At 38.9% G+C, this 20597-nt stretch overlaps 1 protein-coding gene and 1 long non-coding RNA gene across 2 annotated transcripts in view; one reads left to right on the top strand and one right to left on the bottom strand.

Annotated features, from left to right (window-relative positions):
• The first annotated feature begins 18 nt into the window (after positions 1 to 18).
• The window catches only part of LOC142044315 (uncharacterized), a 23460-nt gene continuing 2881 nt past the window's right edge, over positions 19 to 20597 (top strand). The window contains exons 1-2 of the long non-coding RNA XR_012654293.1: positions 19 to 5911; positions 13799 to 13922. This is a non-coding gene — a long non-coding RNA (uncharacterized LOC142044315). The remainder of the gene's footprint in view (positions 5912 to 13798; positions 13923 to 20597) is intronic.
• On the bottom strand, positions 7383 to 8504 carry LOC142044314 (neuropeptide Y receptor type 6-like). The gene has a single exon (XM_075056606.1). It carries the CDS (start codon positions 8502 to 8504, stop codon positions 7383 to 7385), a length of 1122 nt encoding a protein of 373 aa, XP_074912707.1.

Raw genomic sequence — 20597 nt, 5'->3', positions numbered from 1 at the left:
TGGGTAAGGACTGCAAGGCAGTAGTTGCTGTTAAGTTCCTGCAGAGTTACTTAAAAGGGGAGGGGATGGCAGCTAGATAATTTTGTTGAGGAAAATTCCAGAAGAATGGGACAGTTGGCTCTGGAGAGACAAAAGAGAGTACAAGGACTGTTCTGGGATCTTCTTCCTTGTTTCAATCCACACAAAATTACTTGAATTTTATTCTTGCCTAGATTTACTTCTCAACTGTAAAAAAACAGGGGTTGCATTTACTTGAAAAACAAACAAAACACAAACAGCACCCCACCTAAACCCCAACAATCTAATGTGGATTAAATGGCTTCCATTGGCCAAGTACTTGAGGAAATATAGGAATATGATCCGACTAACAGTCATGGGGTGGTTTGTAGTAGTGGTAGTGATGGCAAATCCTGAGATGGCTTCCAGGTAGAAATTAAAGCATGGGATCATCTGACACAACTATACCGTCCAAATGGTTTTAGTCCCAAAAGCAGTAATTTTGTTGCTTGTTAATAGATAAATCTCTTGGCATGTATTGAGGATGAGAGAGAGAGATTTGAATGTGCTGGGGAAAAGTAACCACGGCCTGGGAGATTGTGGAGATGGAGGCTGTACAGCAGTCACTACAGAATTATGTGCTGGGGAAATCTGTGCCTCTCCCAGCCACCTCTGAGACTGCGGTTCTGGCTTCATGAAAGTACGCGCTGCAGAAGTCTCCAACCTAAAAATGGAGCTGGCAAGGGGGTATAAGCCATTCTTTTTAGAGAGACCTGAAACTTTGAGAGCTGCTTCTGATTCTAGTAGCCATTCTTGGTTGGAAGAACTAATTCATGTAGCTGTTATAGCCCTATCATCTACATGAATTAACAAGTTTTCCTCACTAGGTATGAGGGTGAAATGAATTCTGCACAGAGAATAGCTCCACACAGGTGCCAATTCCATCACATTATGTAAATAGCCTGTGACTAATAGAGAAGCCTATGAAATGAAATAAAAGACATTAGTCAGTGCACTTGCATGGAAACCAAGCTATATGCCAAAGGAACCTTGTTTAAAAATGAATGATAGCAGACAAGCTAATTCTAAGGTTGCCATTGTGGAACATTTTTAAGTGTCTTACTAGCACAGAATTGAAAGGACAGTGTTCCTTTACATTTATGGAGCCTATGATGTTCCACTAAGTACATCTGCAGTCCATCTGACCCTTTGTTGTGAGGTTACTCAAAGCTTTGCTATAGATTTGCTCCCCTCTCAGAGTACTATTCAAAACAAAGAAGAAGAAAACCAAATATTTATATGATGAAGCAAGCTTCATATATACCTAATAGCTTGGTTTATCACCCATCTACTGTGATGGGCCTGCGAAAAGTGGGGAGATGAGATAAAAAAAAGAAAAAGGTGAGTCTGTGAATTTAAAGAACAATTTTTCTCCTGAAAGCCAAATCCTCTTTTATTTCCATTAATAAACTCCAGAAGTCCAGGTAAGAAGATGGCTATATTGTGTTGGCTGCTCTGTGCATATTGTAAAACAGCCCCTGCCACACACAGTCCGTGCTTGGGGAACAGGAGGAAGTTGAGAAAGGAGGTGCAGGGCTTAGACGACTTGCCATAGTTAGACCATGATAGTTTGCAAGTCCCAAGATAATGTTTTGGTTAAAAGCTCTCTTTGTCACTGGTGATATTTTGTTGTCTTCTTTTTACTTTGTTTTTACTCTGCCCCGTAGGCCATTTCAACCTGGAAAAAGAGTCATAAATGTTTTAAAATGCCATTCATGCCCACCTGAATGCAAAGGTTTTGATGCATTTATGACAGAGTAATGGGGACATAGTGTGGCAACTTGTGTGTGGGTTCTTTTTTGTTTTGTTGTTTTTTTAACTTCAGAGGATCCCAAATGCTGGGACAAAACTTCTGCATCATCTCTCTGAAATTCTGATACCCTTTCTGGGCAATGGACAGCACGTGCTGTTGCTAGTCTGAAGCTGTGCATCTTCTGATCAGGTAGTGCAGAACTGAGCACGTACTGCTGCACGTGTAACCTTTCAGTGGGGGTGGCAATCTGCATTCCTGTCTTCTAGCCACCCACCATTCCTCCAAAGATAAGAGAGTAATAATCTGTGACACATTTATCCTTTCACAGGTGGTTAAGATTGGCCAACAGCTCAATTGTTATCAGGGTCAAAAGGACAGAAGCATAATGGCATGAACTTTGTTTCTATAGGAAAGTAGGCTAAAATCAAGATGTGCTTCGAGAGGCATGGAGCAGAGCTTGCTAAATAAGAGCGATGGCATAAAATAACGTATTGTAATTGCCTTATATGGCCACATTTCTGTAAGTATGTCGTTACCTGCCTTGCCATAATTTCTATTTCTTTCTAGAATCTTTCTAGAATTTCAGACACTTCTTAGAGGCAAAATTTATCTCCCTGAAAGTCAGCTCTAGTGTTTTGCAGAATTGTACCTGTTGCAGTACAATTTAGTTGAATGTTAATTTACAGTTATGTCAGGGTGAAATATTCTTGTCTTGCGATTGATGCAGCTGTGATGTAACTTTAAAAAGTATAATGCAAAGATAGAACCTGACTATCATTTGCCACTGGTAGTGGATCAGGGTTGGGTAAAATAAAAGCATCTCATCTTCAAGGCTGGAATCTGTCCCAGTACTATGTGTCATTGTTAAATCCCAGGAGATTTTTATCATATGTGATAAAATATTGATAATGCAGGCAAATGTGGTATGAACATTTTGGCTTAAGCAAGAAAAATCGCAAGTATCTTTCTCTTACTTCAATATTGATGAATTAAAACACAGTAGTAGATGCTACTTTGGAAATGAATATGTACCAATGAGGCTGCAATGCACCACTCAGAAGAGCTCTTTCAGTGTTTGTGCTGCAGGTAAAATTTCCTGAGCTGCTGAAGGGAAACTTCCACTCTGACAAATTGCACAGATTATTCAACGTATCTGCAAAATGTCTAAGAAAACGGTGTTCCAAACACATTCATTGTATTTGAGTACAAATCATAAAGTACCATAGTAAAAAGTTGCTCTGCCCTTGAGGCGTAAATTCACTTGAAACTTCCCTGTTTTATGATTCTGTCCTTCTCCACCAAAAAGTAGGTCAGCACCATGAGCCTTGAGAAGGTCCTTTAGCTGTTTTTAAGTCCTCCTCTCTTCTGGAAACAAGCAAATATCTAATTTTTCACTGATCTCTGTTTATCTAATAAGTGAGCATGTGAAATGCTAAACCAGTTTCCAGAACTGTTTGCATGAGAAGTGTCCTATTGAGATTATAGGCAGTAAAATTTACCAGCTGGGCAACATAGCAGTTTTATACAGGGTAACATTTATTTGTCAGTAGACGGGAGGAATCAATGTATTTAAACAACACACAGCAACGGCACTGCTTTTGTCCATGTACGTAATTACAGTCAATAATCAACTGAGCGCTCTGTTCAATGGAATAATTTTCACAATGAATGCCATTTTCCAAGTATCTAACTCTAGTTATAAGTGCTTACAGTTAAGCCAATCTACCATAAAATACAAATACATGTAAGGATATATTCATTTACAAGGATGTTTATAAATATATTGGTCTGGTCTACATGACTGAACCACTTGGACAAAGCTCTGATGCAGGTTTTTTAAAAAAACATCACTGTTAAGACTTTGTTTGTACATTTGGATAGCATTCTGGAGTTCAGGTTCCCCCTCTAGCTTTCTGTAATTAATTCCATTTTTCTGCTCTCCTGAGGAAGCTCACAGTCCTTTATCTGGTTGCACCAAGTAACAACAGTGTGGTGAGCAAGGCTGTTAAAATTTTGTCTACTTGCTATACCAATAAAATAAGGGAAGATAAAGTTATCAGCATCATCTAACACAGGGCAACATTTGTCAGTTTAATATTATGACTTGCGCAATCTTTAAATACTGCATATTGCACAGTTCCGTACATCACCATCACACACCACGATGGAGTCCATAATGCTTATGTATTTAAAGTAAGCAACTGATCTTTGTCTGTTCCTATTCCTATCAAAGTCAATTCACTGTTATTGACTTGTCTGGAAATTAGATATCAGACTGCATATAAAGCCAGTGGATGTAATGAGAGAACATGCAGTGTGAAGGGCTATGTCTTCAAGACAGTGATGATACTCTGTTTGGTTAGGAATGATTTTTAAAAGTGCAGCATTAAGGAAAGAGATACTTGATAACTGAATGCTCAGAACAGAAATGGAGCATCAGCACTTGAGTCAAATGAAAGTGTTAGGAAGAAATGACAAGAAATCAAGGCACAAGTATTATTTTTCACATTAGATTCTGAAGCAGTTTCACTGCTCAGAGAGCTTCCACCTGGTAACGAAGAACCCTCTTATGCCAAGATTCAGACTGGAAAAATTGATTGCTTAACTCTGATGGGGATGTCAGGAGTAGACAACTGGTCAACAAAAAGCAATAGCACCCCCCCCCCCTTTTTTTTTCCCCCCAGCTGTTTAATGCCACAGAAAGAAACTGCCCAAGCACTTGTAGGGAGAGACAGTAAAGGGAGACCATCCATCAGCATCCCTGGCCTTCTCTTAAGGTCACAAGAGTTTCTACTGACCTACTGCTTCATTTTGTGACTGTATTTAAACCACTTGGGGCCTGATACTAAACCCACCTTTGCTGTAAAACTAAGCATACTTGGGCATCCCTATGGGGTGGGAATACTGGTGTGGGAGCCACTTAGGCCAAGTTCACACATGGGAGTCTCAGCTGGGCCTGATTCAAACACTAGATACTGTCTGAGATGTTTGCCATGATGAGAACTGAGAGTAATCTGAACTATCATGTCTAATATTAATAAATTAGAGTATATTGTGAATGTCATGTGCTTGTAAATTGCTTTAAGCATGGGCCCTGAAGCTGTAAACAGTGTGCTTAAATATGAGGGATATGGTGGTATAGATTTGTGTTCCAGACTTGGAGAAATGCAGCTGATAAGCCAGCCTCTAGCAGGTATATCACAGTAATTTGTTAAAATGCTCTGTTCAGTGAATGATCTTCTGACAATATTAGATGGCTTTCTGTATGGGTATTGGAATCTCCAAGAAAAGTGAAAATCCTGGATCAGATTTGTTCTCAGTTAAGCAAGTGAAATGGAGATAATTAATCACTTTATTACCCTGGAGTCTCACCGATGGAACAGAGAAGCAATTCCATCACCTCCCCTTCACCAAAGCGTGTACCAGCCACTCTGATTATGCACGGTATGTCAGCAGAACCGTTGACTGTAAGTTACTGCTTTCTACTTGGTTAAATGCCTGTTGCACTGGTCAAGCAGATGGTGTGTATCAGCAATAAAGGGAGCCCAGTGACTGAGGGTTGGAGTTAATGGAAATAATTAATACTAAGATACTCTCAACAGTTGGATCGTTAGCCCTTATTAGGTATTTATCTGTCTTCTGGTTTTTTTTCCTATGATGAACAAGGCAGGTGTTTAAGTTATGGTTCATGCACTCTACTTCACATGCGTGATATTTTATCTAATTAGAAAATAATACTAAAATGTGCCAAAACCAGTCCATACCTCTCACTCAAATACTTGATTACCATATCACTAATTCTGCCATTCTTGCTCTTTTGAGTAGTGCTGCCCTTATGAATTCAATGGGATCAGGCCCTAATAGATTTCAATGAGGTCACCTTGCTCAGCGTGAATCAGGAAGCACTTCACAATCCAGTATATTGGCAAGAGCTTGTGATGTTCTTCTCCCAGAGCTCCTCTGATGAGCGGAGCAATGCAGGCAGCTTGTGCTAATGCTGTAGCAACAGAACAAGAGAATGATGGCCTGATGGAATCCTTTAAGAACTGTATGGCTATAGAAGATGATGGTCCCTGTCCAAGAGAATTTTATAGCCTTAAGGTAAGTTTCATCACAGCTGAATCATCAAGGAGCTGATTGTAATCTGAATGTTAATTCTTTTTGCTTAAGTGGGTCATCGGTAAATTGCTGGAGTTAGAGAATAAATTACAAGGAATTTTATGTACCAGTGTTAAAAGAAGGGTGATTTTTGGAAGTAAAAAAAAAAAAGAAGGGGCCTTAGCAATACAGGTGATTAATTGTATTTAAGTTGAACAAGAGAAAGCATGGTGAGTTGCTGGACTAAAGTGTTCTAAGTATTGTATTTAAACAGCCCAATATTAACTGATTATTTATATTGGCACTGTAGCATGGATGAAGAATATGTTTGGTTATTTTTTTATGGCCAAACTGGAAAATGTTTTTTAAAATGTTTTAGTTTGAGAAAAGTTGTGTTCAGTGTTACACCTTTAGGCTTCTATGTGCTCTGTCACAAAAGAAACTATTTTCAAACACAGTCTAAAAGAAATGAACACATCTGCCTCAAGTGTGGCAGCTTGCTAGTGCAGAAATGTGGGGAAAGATATTTCTGAAATTAAAATGCAAACCTAATTTTCAACTCAAAGAGGAATTTATAACCTGGATAAGTAGCTAAAGCAAAATTTACTGTGAATTCATAGTCTGTTTGTTCGATAATGGAGAATCTAAAAGGTCTGTTTTAAGGGCCAGTAATGATGGTAACAGAAAAGCAATGATCTCTACTGGTGGTTTGGAGTATGATACAATGCTTTTAGGATAAATGCTAAATATGTATTTCGTCTTGAACAGCATAAACCTGAGTGGAATTTTCAGTACATCAAATGGTGTCTGTATTAGTGCTCATTTAAACAACAACAACAAACCCCAAAGAAATTCCCACTCTAGCCTTTTCCCTTATTAAAATACAATTTCTAGGCTGAACTGGTACTAAACCAAAGCAAACTGCATGCTGGGGCTGAAAGGAAGGTGGTGGAGGCTTAGGATAACTTAAAGGGTCTTTCTTGCAGTATGAACTGCCTATAAACTGTTGTGCAGATTAACCAGAGGTGGGAACAATGCAGTACTGGAAAATTAAAAGGCCAGAAAACTGTCTGTGAAAAGGCTGATGAAGTTAGGAATGCCATAGTATTCATGGTTTAAGTGGGTGAGGCCAGGTGTTTAGGAAGGACAACTGCATCAGTTGCTGAAATGGAAATATTTTTATTGGTGCTAAGGTAGTATGCCAGTGACTTGGAAACTGTGGATTAAAAAAGTAAGATGTTAATACTGTTTATAATTCATTATTATTTATATTTACGACTCTTGGAAGCAGTTTATTAGCATTAACACTATCATGAGGTACCTGTTAAGAGTATGCCTATGGGAGCATACTCCTGTTTTTGCTGAGCTAAATGGCAAAGACTTCCTCTAAACTCAGCAGTAACATGATCAAGACCTACAGAAAGAGATCATCTGCAACAAAATAGAAAATTTTGGAAACTGCTGTTGGATTATTTTAGATATCCACAGGGGGATTATTTAATTTCAAAGATCCCTTAGATGCATCAGTTTGCAGATTTGAAAGGGCAATATTTTCATACTCCTCTTGTGATGCTGAGCATCTGCAGTGGTGAACTAATACTATCAAATCCTTCTGAAAATTCTTGTTGAGAAATCCATAAAAGATGGGATTGATACATGTTGAGATCATGGCCACAAGGTGGCATATTGTAAATGCCAGATTATGATTGCAGCTCATTAGTGCCTCATAGTTCCAGTCAAAAATAACATTGAATATATTGAGAGGCAACCAGCAAGCTGCAAAAGTCACAATAATTGATATCAATATGATATTAATCCTTTTGTTTTCACTTAGTCTGCTCTCATTCTCTCTCATTCTGTCTGTTTTACCATGTCTCCTTCGAAGGCATATGAATATCCTGAGATAGCAGATAAAAATAAACCCCAGTGGGAAGCAGTACTGGAAAACCAGCAGACTAGTGGTAAATATCAGTCGTTCTGTAACAGATGGCCATGCTTCGATGCAAGCAACCTTGTTCTTGTAGAAATCATTATGGAAAGACAGATGTTTGAAGGGTTCATCAGTTAATTGGTGAAAGATTAAAAAAGGAATGGATATTATGAGGGAAAAGCCCCAGATGAAAAGAATTCCCCAGTAAGCATGTGAAATATTAGGCTTCCAGCCACGTGGGTTCACAATTAACTGGTATCTCTCAATAGCAATCAGTACAAGTGAGAAAATGGAGACTGTGACAGATATACTTTGTATGAAAGAACTTATTTTACACATAGCTTCCCCAAATATCCAGAAGTCCATTAAGGTATATGCAACCGTGACAGGAATACACATGATACAGATCAAGACATCTGATAGAGAGAGGTTGGCAATCAAAACATTGGTAACATTTTGAGCTTCTTTCCGTCTCTTTATTATAATAATCAGGCAAAGATTTCCAAAAAGCCCCACTATTGTAACTAATGTGTAGGCTGTAATAAGCAAGAATTCTGCAAGGAAGGAAGATTGGCATGTATCAAAGTTCAAAAACTGAGAATAGCTAATGTTAGAGATAGTTTGATTAGACAGAATCTCACTGGGATGCTGAATGGCTTTATCCATTGTGAAGCATCTCCCAACCTATGGACAAAACCTAGTATTATTTAGAATATACCTTGTATGGAGCTTTCCAAGGCTATGATTACTATGAGTCTATTGTTGTAGTTGGTGTCCTTGAAGTTTTGAGCAAGTCTAATATAATTAATTCCAGCACTGGAAAAGCCAGCGGTTGAGTATTAGTGGTTTTGTGTGTGTGCGTGTGTGTGTATATATATATATATATATATGGGTGGAGGTTGATGCTACCTTTCTGAGGTTCTGCACTGACAGTGTTACAGACCTGTAGCTGATTGTGATGTATAAGAAACAGCAGTGATAGCTCTGATTAAACTTGTATGAACATTTTCATACAAATCCTCTTTTACCAACTGTGGATAAACTTTGCTTTTCAAAATAAAATATTTTAAGATCTGTCTCAGCCAAAGATTTAGCAAGGTTAAGGAATTCCAATGAGGATAATCTGTTGCTTTTTTATTATCAAAAAAGAAGAACAGGGTCCTGCCATCACATTGCTAGCTTAGGCATCACACTTAGATTTTCTCTAGAACTACAAAGCAATGTGAGCTAATACACCAAATTCTTCTGGCTTAATCAAAATTATGTGTGCTTGAGCTTAAGTGATATTCAACACCTCTATGAATTACATCTTTAAGGGAGTTTCCTGTTCTGCTTATATATTAAAGATAGAATGTCCTTTTTCCTCAATCAAATCTGAGGAAAATGTAAACCAAACAAAGATCACATCGTAGCGATACACACAATTATTTCCATATCAGTAGTTGCCAAAGGTTGTCTCATTTCCCTACACACCGTCCACTGTTGTACAAGTTTGACAAATGACACCCCCCAAATTTTCTGTGGTTAAGTGCAACATGTACTCAAGAGACACGGAGTTGATTGTTCTTTCAGTTCTAACTTAAACTGGTGTCAAGCAAAAATCTGATATTGGTACAATTCTGTTATAAAACTAATACTAATGGGAAGAATTAGGTTCAGCAGAAGATCTTGATGGGTTTGAATTTATCACCAAGTTAAAAAGTTAATCTTAAATCAAAGGCTCACCAACTTTCTGGCCAGAAAGAGGTTGTTTCCAACCTGGGAAAGGAAAAAAGAGGGATGTAAAGAGTTACTTTTAAAACTGAAAGATGGATAAGTATGTTCTACACGTATACCTTTCAAAACTCAACTCTAACTCACCTTAATTCTTTTTTGAAGTAGGAACTATTGGAAAACTAGCTGGAAGGAGGTCATTCTTCACCCCTAGTAATAAATACCATAGTGTTGAGAGCCTGTGGAGAAAGGAGGATGAAGAAGCAGTGGAAAGTTAAAAAGGATACACAAAAAGAAGAAGGGATAAGTGGATGTTTCATTATTACTAGAAATAATCTGTTTATGTGTAGAAGAGTTGTCAACCTTTTCATAGAAATCATTGCCATTATTTAATCACTAAGGGATAAAAAAATGTTTGGTTGTTTGCATGAGATTAAACACCAAATCCAAGGTTAACCTGAGGACTATGATTCTGTAACTGTTTGCCCCCAGACACTCAAAGAATATTCCAGCTAGAGTTATATCCTGGACTGCTTTATCCTGATACTTCTGCTTGACATTAGTTTGGGTGCTTCAATTTAAGGTTCTAAAAAAACTCCCCCAAACCCAACACAACCACCTTTGGAGCATCTATTACCACTCTCATTCTGATTAAAACACACTTTTTAACTAGTGTAGTCATGTTGGAGCAAGAAGCAACTGTAGATTTATGTGACTACATGTGGCCCTCATGTTCCAAATATGACTTAATTTGTGGTCAGGGGCTAACATTAAGCCCTGTAGTCTCCCTAAATAACCCACCTGGCGTGGTTACAGCTATATTGAGGGAATGGCATAGAAACCTGGACAATCATTCTGCAAAAGCTATTGAAGTCTGGTGGCTCAGATAGACTTTGTAGTCCCTCGCAGGTGTCCCACTCCAGTAGGGCAGGAACAAGAGCTATGATGTACCCAACTCTGTGTGCACCAGCTTGCAAAAACTCTTCTTCTAATGAGTCCAGGAGAAATAAAAGGGATTCTGAAGATAGCACAGTCACACCCTGCAGAAACCGATGATGTGGCTGAGCAACAGCATCTTCAGGCAACATATTTCTTGGAATGCACTCTAAACCACTTTTCCCTGGAGCAGACTAATTGCTTGGCTGGATTTATCACACGGAAGGATGCATGTCCTGGAAGGACAAGAGGCCAAATGTTACCCTGATGAGCTTTACTGCCACTTGAGATGTGTAAAGGTCTAAAGTCTGGCTGCTTTATCCCAAGCGTGATCTTTCTTTTCACACTGCTTGTGGTACTCACCTGACTGGCGCAGATCTGAGCCCTGCCCTTTATGAGAAAAGATCAGGTGTTAGCAGGGGATCTGGCTTAGAAGCAAGATACCTTCAAAGACAAGCTCTGTTCTTCCCTGCTTTTTATGTGAGCAGGAGAAGCTGTGGGCACTCAAAGGGCATGAGGCTGAGCCAGGTTTGTAATATTTTATGCACTATTTGCTATGCTTGCTTATTTATCCATGGTTGCACAACATGGTTTGATAGCGAGTGCTGCATGTCCTCTCCCAAGAATTCAGTGTGGGTGGTAGGGCTTCTTTGGCACTTTCTACCATTAAGGGAAAGTCCCTGTACTGACCTTCTGATCAGTTCACTCACTACATTAGCTTTAGGCATGCTGATCATCTACATTGTCCTTTTTTTCAGAAAAAAGATTAATTTCTTTTCACTGTTTGGTTTGTACTGTGAGTTAAAAAGTGTAGTCTTTAGCACATGTCATACTGCAAGGCAATTTAAATATTTCCTTGGCAATAAAACAATTACACCTGCCTCATTTAAACATGTGCAATATTCATAGCATTAGAAAAATAAGTTACACTAGTACTTACTGCAGCATGCTGAACTCTTTTGTAATACATACTGGCATTTTTTTAAGCTAATAAATATTAGTGGAATCAGCATCCTTGAACTGCACCTACAGCTGATATCAGAATTGGATTGAAGTGTTTAATAAGAGAACTAATTACTTCATTCCCCAGTCCATGCATTTTGAACAAGATTCTCTACCACAATGAGAGTTACAGAGAGAAACACTATAAGAAATGATGATCCACTTAGCCTAGTTGTTTCATTCCTCTAGGTGCAGAAACATTACTGAAACGTGCATAAACAAAATAAAGTTAAAAGCATAGTAGAAAATAAAATGAGCTTTTAAAGGCTTTCTTTCCTAATAATTTTCTTACCTATGTTAAAGATGCATAGTCCCATCCCTCCAAAGTGATCAGTAAATGTTTTGGTTGCCAACATCGTCTGTTTATTAAGTTCCAAAGTATTGCATAGATGAAATCTGGAAGATACTTTCCATTCAATTTTAAATATAGGATGTACAGAATACAATAATCCTTTAAAAGATATATTTCAGTATTTGCCACAGTTTTATGGATTTTCTGACTTCTTACCTGATGAAAAATTCAAGTCATATCCACACTGCCCTTAACAACTTTTCCCTTTTTGAGTTATTTACAAAGCCAGCAAACACATCTCCTTTGTGTATAAAAGAATCCAAAGCAAAGCTATCTGCTGCTAAAGCGATACTTAAACTCTTCTTTCTTCTCTTTCTGAAACAAGCCACAGTTTCACAATTTCCAACTGTGACTGAATCCAGCAGTCTGTGGAAAGGCTGCTGAGGAATAAAACAAGCTCTGGAATCCAAGAAGAGGCGAACAGCAATGAGCGGGGAGGAGAAAGGACCAGTAGTCATGGGGATGGATTTTCTTCCACTGTGTGGTTTCCCTCCGCCCTGTCAAACACCTTATCTTGCAATTTCATTTTCAATTATCTTATCTGTTTTGTAGTGCGAATGTTTTCCCTATTTTGGATTTCATACATAAACATCTGCAGATGGCTTATTGCTTTTTTAACTGAGGGAGATGGGAAAATACAGTAAGCTGCTTAGAAATAGCATGCACATCCTATTAAGTGTGTAATTTGCTCTATTGCAATTAAGATCATCATATTTTCATTATAAATTGCTAATTTAGCTTATACTCCAAAGATACAAAAATATTCCTGAAAAGCAAAACATGGCACATTACACTAGCACATATTGAAAAGGGGCTTTATTATTTTTACTGTTTTTCCAGTAAAAGCCCATACTTTTTATAGTCACTTGTTTATAAAAATTAGCATTCAATGTTTCCCTATTGAATATTTGGAATGGATGTTTATTGGACAGGAAAGGAACTGTTTTAACCTCTTGCATTCGTACCTGGGTCCACTTAACCCACAGTATCTCAATCTCTTATGCTGAACCATCCTGTGGCTCTCCAGTACTAGAAAAAGCAGAGGCAATAGAAAATAGCTGAGAGTTAGCATGTGTTTCTGTGGGGACAGGCTTGGGAAAACTAGATGAGAATTCCCTGTTAAATTAGAGAAGTAGAAACCTGCAGACGAAACACTTGAGAGAGTACTGGAGTCTTACTGCATCTGTTGATTTGGAAAATATTTTGAAAAGTAGTAGGATTTTGGGGATGAGCAAGACTGATGCTATACCTAAAATGAGGGTTAGAACTAATTATCTGAAAATATTGTTAGTTGTCATGCTGGTGTATTTGTAGAAAATAGGGGTGGAGGGAGCCTCTCAGGTCAGCCAGACGAACCTTCTGCTTCTCGTGTATTTGTAGCTATTCATGATGTGTTTGTCTGACCTATTTTTTAAACATTTGTGGTATTCCTAGATTAGGTATTCAAGTGCCTAATTTACTGTTAGGAAGACTTCCTTAACACCTCCCTCTAAAATTTCCTTCACTTAAGTTTAGCCCATTGCTTTTTATTCTACGTGTGGTCTGTGAATTCTGAAATTTCAACCAAAATGCTACAATTGAGCAATGTGAATATACTTTTCTGAAACATTTTTAGCTCTTGCTGGTTTTGATTATGTCAAAAGTACTATAAAAACAAAGCTTTTCCAAAGTACTTTAGAATTTCTGCTTCTGGTTGTAGTGTAGCCCAGGAAGTTAATCAAGACATAAACATGCAATGTGCTAGATATGCATCAGAACAAGCCATAAAAATGCATTATCTGTTTATAAAGGAAATAAGTCAAGAAAATTAAAAGATGTTCTGATTTTATTTATAAATTTCAAACAAAGGTCAGGTTGCTTATTAACATAGGCCTCTGTTTCTAATATAACACTGTATGCAGTCCTCCATCTGTGGAAAGACTGAAGTGTTTAACGTGTGATCCACTTGGTTTTACAGCCATATCAATCTCCTGCCTTCTGTGGATTTAATTTTGTTGTAACCTGTTGTGAATTAGATCACATCTGACATCAAAGGCTTGTGGGTGTAGCTGCTTTTGGTCTGTTTATGCCTGACGTCAATGGTATGTATACTAAGTGGAATCTGTGGCTGTGCATGAAGGGATCAAGGTAGATTGTTTTCAGCCAAATGCTGTAGCATCTGTTTGCAAAAAAAGGTTAATGGATAGCAGAATTGTATTTACTTTATATAAATGATCACCATATTTCTAAATTGCTCAATATTAAGTGATGGGAAAATAGCCGTTATCAGTAGACATTGATAACTAACTGGAAGGCAGGATGGCAACTGTAATGAGAAGAAAACTTTATATGTAACCTCATTATAAAAAGTTAAAATATATTGCAGATAAGACTGCAATTGGCTTGCCAATGTCAAGTATAAATTTAGTAACTCTGCCCTTGTGGGATTTCAAGCAGCTCAAAGATGACTCTATATCATAGGAAATGGTAGGAGTTTTGACGCAATTTTTAAAGGGTTTTATTAGGGATTTCTGTCTCAATTTGCAAAACAAACAAATGAACACGAAACCTCAAAACAATCAGTGTACTGATTCTCGCTATACTGAATGCCAGTCATGATACTGATTATCATCTCATCGCAATCATTCCAATAAAAGCCTGATCCTAAAAGCTTTCCAGGTATAATAAATTGTTATAAATTATTGTTATAAATTGAAATAAATCGGAGCATCTTTTCCAAGCATCTGGTTATACAGCAGCTGGAGGCATGACCTCAACTTGCATAAATGTTCCCAAGCTAGTTTTAAACCAGGTAGCAATTAACCATCACAAGCACAGAGCTCAGGGCACTATCACCTGAACCAGCCGGCTCATAGCTAAACAGGGTCCATGTCTATGAAGTGCAGCCTCATCTTGATTACAGTGAAGACACGCTATTACTCTGGCTCCCAGGCTATGGCATACAGACCATGGGCAGTGTGGAAAACTAGGGTAAGTGATTTAGATGCCATAATATACAGTTTTTTCAGACTTTACGTTTGTAATAATGTCTGTTGCATTGGCAACAGCCTGTTGGTGAAAAATTCTCTAGCATATAATTCCTCTGAGCTCACCTTTTGCTTTGGCATTTACATGATTCCTTGCCCAGCAGGAATCTTCCCTGATGGCTGACCCCTCTAAGCTTTTGCTTAGTTTGCTTGCTTGCTTCTCCCATGTAGCTGTGCAGCAGTCCTTGTTCCTACTTGGTGCAGCCCCCTTCTTCAGAAAGCAAGATTTAGTAGAGACGTATACATATGATTTCTCAGCTTCCTAGCTGAAAGAGTTCTTTAGTAGCAGTTTGGCTAAGAGCTGGTTCAGTGACCTGTAACATCTCTGAAGGATCTGGAATATTTCTTCCTAATAAGTATTATTCTTTATAGCACTTCAAAGAGGCACAGAGAAATAAGCAAGAATAATTGGAAATCTCTTATGTTGGTATCAGATGTGCTGGTTAATGTCACAAAAGTAAGATAATATGCTATAATGGAGGAAAAACACTGTCCCTTCACATTCTCCTGTTTTATGGAGAGATCAACACCCTAATAAGGTATTTTCAGCAAATAGGTTATAATTTCACCAAACTAGCAACATCTGAATGTCAACTAAGTAGGCACTGTAAATTTTTCTCCAAAAATCATGCAGATAACGAAGGATTGATGTGTATGTGTAAGTTGGAGCACTGCTGCATGATTCAGAATTTTTTTTCCTAATTGGAAAAAAATATCACAAAAATCACTCAGGTTCGCTACCTGGAGTTTAGGTTTCACTCCATTATATTGCATAGCTCTAGAGAATAGCTTTGCAATATCCTTGATGCTTCATGCTGGTTCGTACCTCTCAATTAGGTCATGCCTAGAATGAAAAGTCAACTATTTTAAAATCTGCTTTAACTTTAAATGAGTTACTTATAATAGCATGTTCATTTTTAAAACTATATCATGCCATGAACTTTCGGCTAATTTCTGGACCTTATTCAGTTGACATACGATTGAGATGGAGACTGATATACTCTCTGGCTGGAAGGGTAGCATCTTTATTTTTTGGGTCAGCCAAGTTACTTTTCTTACTGAAAAAGAGATAAGATATGTGAGTAATTGTAATAGGAGTGTGACAGCATTAATTAATATTTTATAATAGTTTCCACTTTCCAAACCCTGATTCAATCCTTTGTAGCTTTCTAGAACTTCTCCAGCTGATGTCTTCTGAGAGTGATGTCTGCTAAAGAATGAATTATTTCAATAGCTCACAGATTTTGGGGCAATATGATCATTTGTATCTGGTTTTTTTTTTTCATTCTACAGTCTTTTTATAACAACACTGTGAGCACCAAACCCTGCTGTTCTCATGACATGACATCTTTCACTGTCCTAATTGTTAATTAAGAAATACTTAAATAATCAAAAGTTTTTTCCTGTTAGTCTCAGTCTGTTTCAATTTTCCTGTATGTTTCAAACTGTAATAAGTGTTGATTTTCTGAACTAAAAATATGAATTCTAGGTTGCTATTTCGTGTCTAGAAAGCCTCACTTTTATACACCACCTCACTTTAAAATTTCTTGAATACCTGTGGTGGGTTGACCCTGGCTGAATGCCAGGTGCCTACCAGAGCTGCTCTATCACTCCCCTCCTCAGCGAGACAGGGGAGAGAAAAATATAGCGAGAGGCTCATGGGTTGAGATAAGGACAGGGAGAGATCACTTGCCAGTTACCATCACAGGCAAAACAGACTTGACTTGGGGAAAAATTAATTTAATTTATTACCAATCAAACCAGTGTAGGGTAATGAGAAATAAAACCAAATCTTAAAACACCTTCCCCCACCTCTCTCTTCTTCCCGGGCACAGCTTCACTCCTGGATTCTCTACCTCCTCCCCTACAGCAGCGCAGGAGGACGAGGAATGGATGTTGGGTCAGTTCATCACACCTTGTCTCTGCCGCTCCTTCCTCCTCAGGGGGAGGACTCCTCACACTCTTCCCCTGCTCCGGCGTGGGGTCCTCCCCAGGCTGCAGGTGGAGATCTGCTCCCCCGTGGACCTCCCTGGGCTGCAGGGGGACAGCCTGCCTCACCATGGTCTTCCCCACGGGCTGCAGGGGAATCTCTGCTCCGGCGCCTGGAGCATCTCCTCCCCCTCCTTCTGCACTGACCTGGGGGTCTGCAGGGTTGGTTCTCTCATATCTTCTCAATCCTCTCTCTGGCTGCAATTTCTGTGCCCCAGCAACTTTTTTTTTCCCTTCTTAAATCCGTTATCCCAGAGGCACTACTACCGTTGCTGTTGGGCTCAGGCTTGGCCAGCAGTGGGTCCGACTTGGAGCCAGCTGGCATTGGCTCTGTCAGACATAGGGGAAGCTTCCAGCACCTTCTCACAGAAGCCACCCCTGTAACCGCACCCCCCATTACCAAAACCTTGCCATGCAAAGCAATACAATAGCATGGATGTCTTACAGCTAATTTCAGGCAGGTACATGCTGAACTTCATAGCATAACGCTTCCTGCTGTTTTCAAACAAAGCTAAATGTCAGTCATGCAAAAGCACCACAAAAAACACCCTCCAGAGGTTCTGTGGAATGAGAAATAGATGAGGTCTAGGAATAGCTAAGGGAAAAAAAAGCAAGCAGATTTTAATTTAACTGGAAAATACATAAAGAAAGATTTGCAGATGAAAAAGATCAGAGCATGGCTGAGATTGCCGCTGGCTTCAGGTTTTCCTTTGCGTTGTGGTTTAACCCCAGCCGAAACCAGGACACTTTGGCAAAACTTATGATCCTGGTCTGTCTCAGACTAAGATATAGTGAAAGATCTACCCTCTCACATCTGTCACAGCATTGCTAGATTCTTTGATCCTTGACAAGAACCTTGAGTTTTCAGACTGTATTTTGCTGTCTTGCTTTCATCCCATCACTCCAAATTATGACCAGCTCTTATATAAACTTTTAGGAAAGAGAAGAAAGGAAATCATCAATTATGACAGAAGAGTGAAAAGATGAAAAAGATAAATTGAGCTTCAGAGGGAAGGGGAGGGAGAGCAGGAGATAAGGAAAGATGGTAACATAAGTCCAAAGAAAAGGATGCAAATTCAATTCTCTGATGACTTTCTTCTTTACCCTTCACAAAGGTGTGTTTCTCTCTTGCAGCACACTCCCCTTAGAAAGGGCTCAGGGAAGATTTTTTTCAGTAAGATGAACTTTTGATACTACTTACTGAAGAAATAGTTCCTGTGGGTTTTCTGTAGGTACCTTTTTATCTGTAGAATATCTTATTTTGCATTAAGCAAATAAAAGAGAGGGGGTAGTGTTTTATTTCCCTCTGAATTTGCACAGGGTAGAAGTTTTTATCCTTAAGAGTGTCATGTTCAAACTTGGTTTGTAGGTAGGCAAAAGACTATCTAGTTTCATCTCAGTGCATTTTAATTAATCTTTTTCAATGAAACCCCTCTCCCAACCAGTGCTAATTCATGATAGTCTCAAAAATAAGATCACAGATTTGATGTTTATGCAGATTAAAGTACAAAGAGCAGAACAAAGTGAAAGATAAATCTTTTGCAAAAAAAGCAAGAGCTGTCTCAAGGACAGCTGTATCTCTTTTAAGAAGTTCTTCATACTCGTAGCTAAAGCAAGGGGCCAGGATGGGGAAGTTTGTGGTGCTGCTGCATGTATTATCAAAAATGTCTTCCTGTGAACTGCAAAATTACTCTCTGCCTGAGGTGTTGATTTGGGTAGGAGTGAGGCTTCTAAAAGTCTAATAATATTTCCTTGAAATGATTACATTAAAAATCTAGGGGTTTAGATCTAATCTAATCTAAAATTGCCTGAATATGTGTGGATCTCAGAGTGATCTGGGAAATTATGGTTGAATCCCCTCTATTCCCAACCGTTTCCTATGTGTCTCCTGCGTGTTTCCTGTCCACCTATGCACATTTAGAAAAAAATCAGGATTAGATCTGTCTATGGCTAAGATGATGTTATTATGGTCTTCGAAGAGCATAATGTCAATGCAGAACTAATTCAGCAAACAGTCTGCATGAAGGAATCCTGTAGGTTTCAAAATGCTTTCCATCTGCTGAAAGATAAAACCAGACCTAAATCTAGAGGATTGCATTATACTAACAAAACATACTTAAACTCATAAAAAATCCAGTTGATACACTTAAATTGTTTAAAAAAAATGAATCAACACCTGTTGACTATGGAAGCCAACAGCACTGATATAAACTAAAGAGGTTGAAACATTAAAAGGTTATGACTTTGTGTTATACAAAGGTTTAGGTAATAAAAATATTTATAACTTGTGAGAACTACTTTTGACTTCCTAATGCCCTTCTTCTGCCACTGATGCTCTTTTCCAAAATTTCAGTATTCCTTTCCTATCTTAGAAGTTTGGACCCATTAAACAGCATGACGAAGTATGTTTCTTTAGTGACAAAAATTACTATAAAGATTTCCTTAATAATTTATTTTGTATCAGCCTTTACTAAGAATATATGGTAACATAGGAAGCCTACTGTTGGAAAGGGACTGTTCCGAGTCCTCTGTTTTATGATCTCTGATGCAGTGATGCCCTCCTGTGGACTTTAGGTAGTATGCTTTCTGCTGGAATAACGAATATTTTCTGCATGAAAACAATGTGGGTTTCCTTCCTTCTAATACTCTAACACTAACTAAAGTATTGCATGAAGACATTTAACACGGTTTATTATTTGGCCAGTGCCTCTGGTTTGAGAAACACATTTTCTTTAGGTGATTATACAGGTGGAGCTTTTACCGGTGTTAGAAACTTAAACTGCTTATACAGTGAATTTTTATTCTGCGGGTTGCTATCAGAATTGAAACAGTGTAATGCTGCCATGTCAGGAGGGGAAAATGCATTTCATTTTAATGGTGTTTGCCTAAAGAACTTTTAAATACATAGGACAATATTATGCATTTACTTGTATATAGTTAAAAGCAGTTTAAAAATATGGTGGAGAAACTGCTGTAGCTGTTGGAGCGTTGTCTGTTTTAACAGACTTGTCACATCTCACATGCACAGTGTGAGACTCATTCTTTGCTTCTGCACTCGCACTGCTGTGCAACCTGTATGTCTCTCGTTTGCAGTGGCTCACGTAGCTAGAGGGAAAAGGCACATTTCAGCAGGATGTAAAGGCACATAGTTCATAGGAATGTGTCTAACAAGTGACCTGGTGCACTGATCGGGGGACTGGATGCCTCACGAGGCATGAATCCGACAGGAATTGGAGACGTCTGGTTGGAGTCTCTGTGATGGCTCAGATGACCTGGGAGGTCTGTGGGGTGTGCAGGTGTATTGGGTTTGAGTGGCAAGGTTTTGGTAATGGGGGGGGGGAGGGCGGTTACAGGGGTGGCTTCTGTGAGAAGCTGCTAGAAGCTTCCCCTGTGTCTGACAGAGCCAATGCCAGCCAACTCCAAGACGGACCCACTGCTGGCCAAGCCTGAGCCCATCAGCAACGGTAGTAGTGCCTCTGGGATAACCCACGCTGGAGCAGGGGAAGAGTGTGAGGAGTCCTGCCCCTGAAGAGGATGAAGCGACAGAGACAATGTATGATGAACTGATGGTGACCCCTGTTCCCTGTCCCCCTGCACTGCTGTGGGGGAGGAGGTAGAGAATTCAGGAGTGAAGCTGTGCCTGGGAAGAAGGGAGAGGTGGGGCGAAGGTGTTTTAAGGTTTGGTTTTACTTCTCATTACCCTACTCTGATTTGATTGGCAATAAATTAAGTTAATTTTCC

The sequence above is a fragment of the Buteo buteo genome, chromosome 24 (assembly GCF_964188355.1).
Source record: "Buteo buteo chromosome 24, bButBut1.hap1.1, whole genome shotgun sequence".
Classification (NCBI taxonomy): Eukaryota; Metazoa; Chordata; class Aves; order Accipitriformes; family Accipitridae; genus Buteo; species Buteo buteo.
The sequence above is the reverse complement of the archived record's forward strand: the minus strand, read 5'-3'. Positions and strand labels throughout refer to the sequence as shown.

Bases quoted from the DNA above. Each gene is read 5' to 3' on its own strand.
- LOC142044314 (XM_075056606.1), bottom strand. From the start codon at position 8,504: ATGGATAAAGCCATTCAGCATCCCAGTGAGATTCTGTCTAATCAAACT.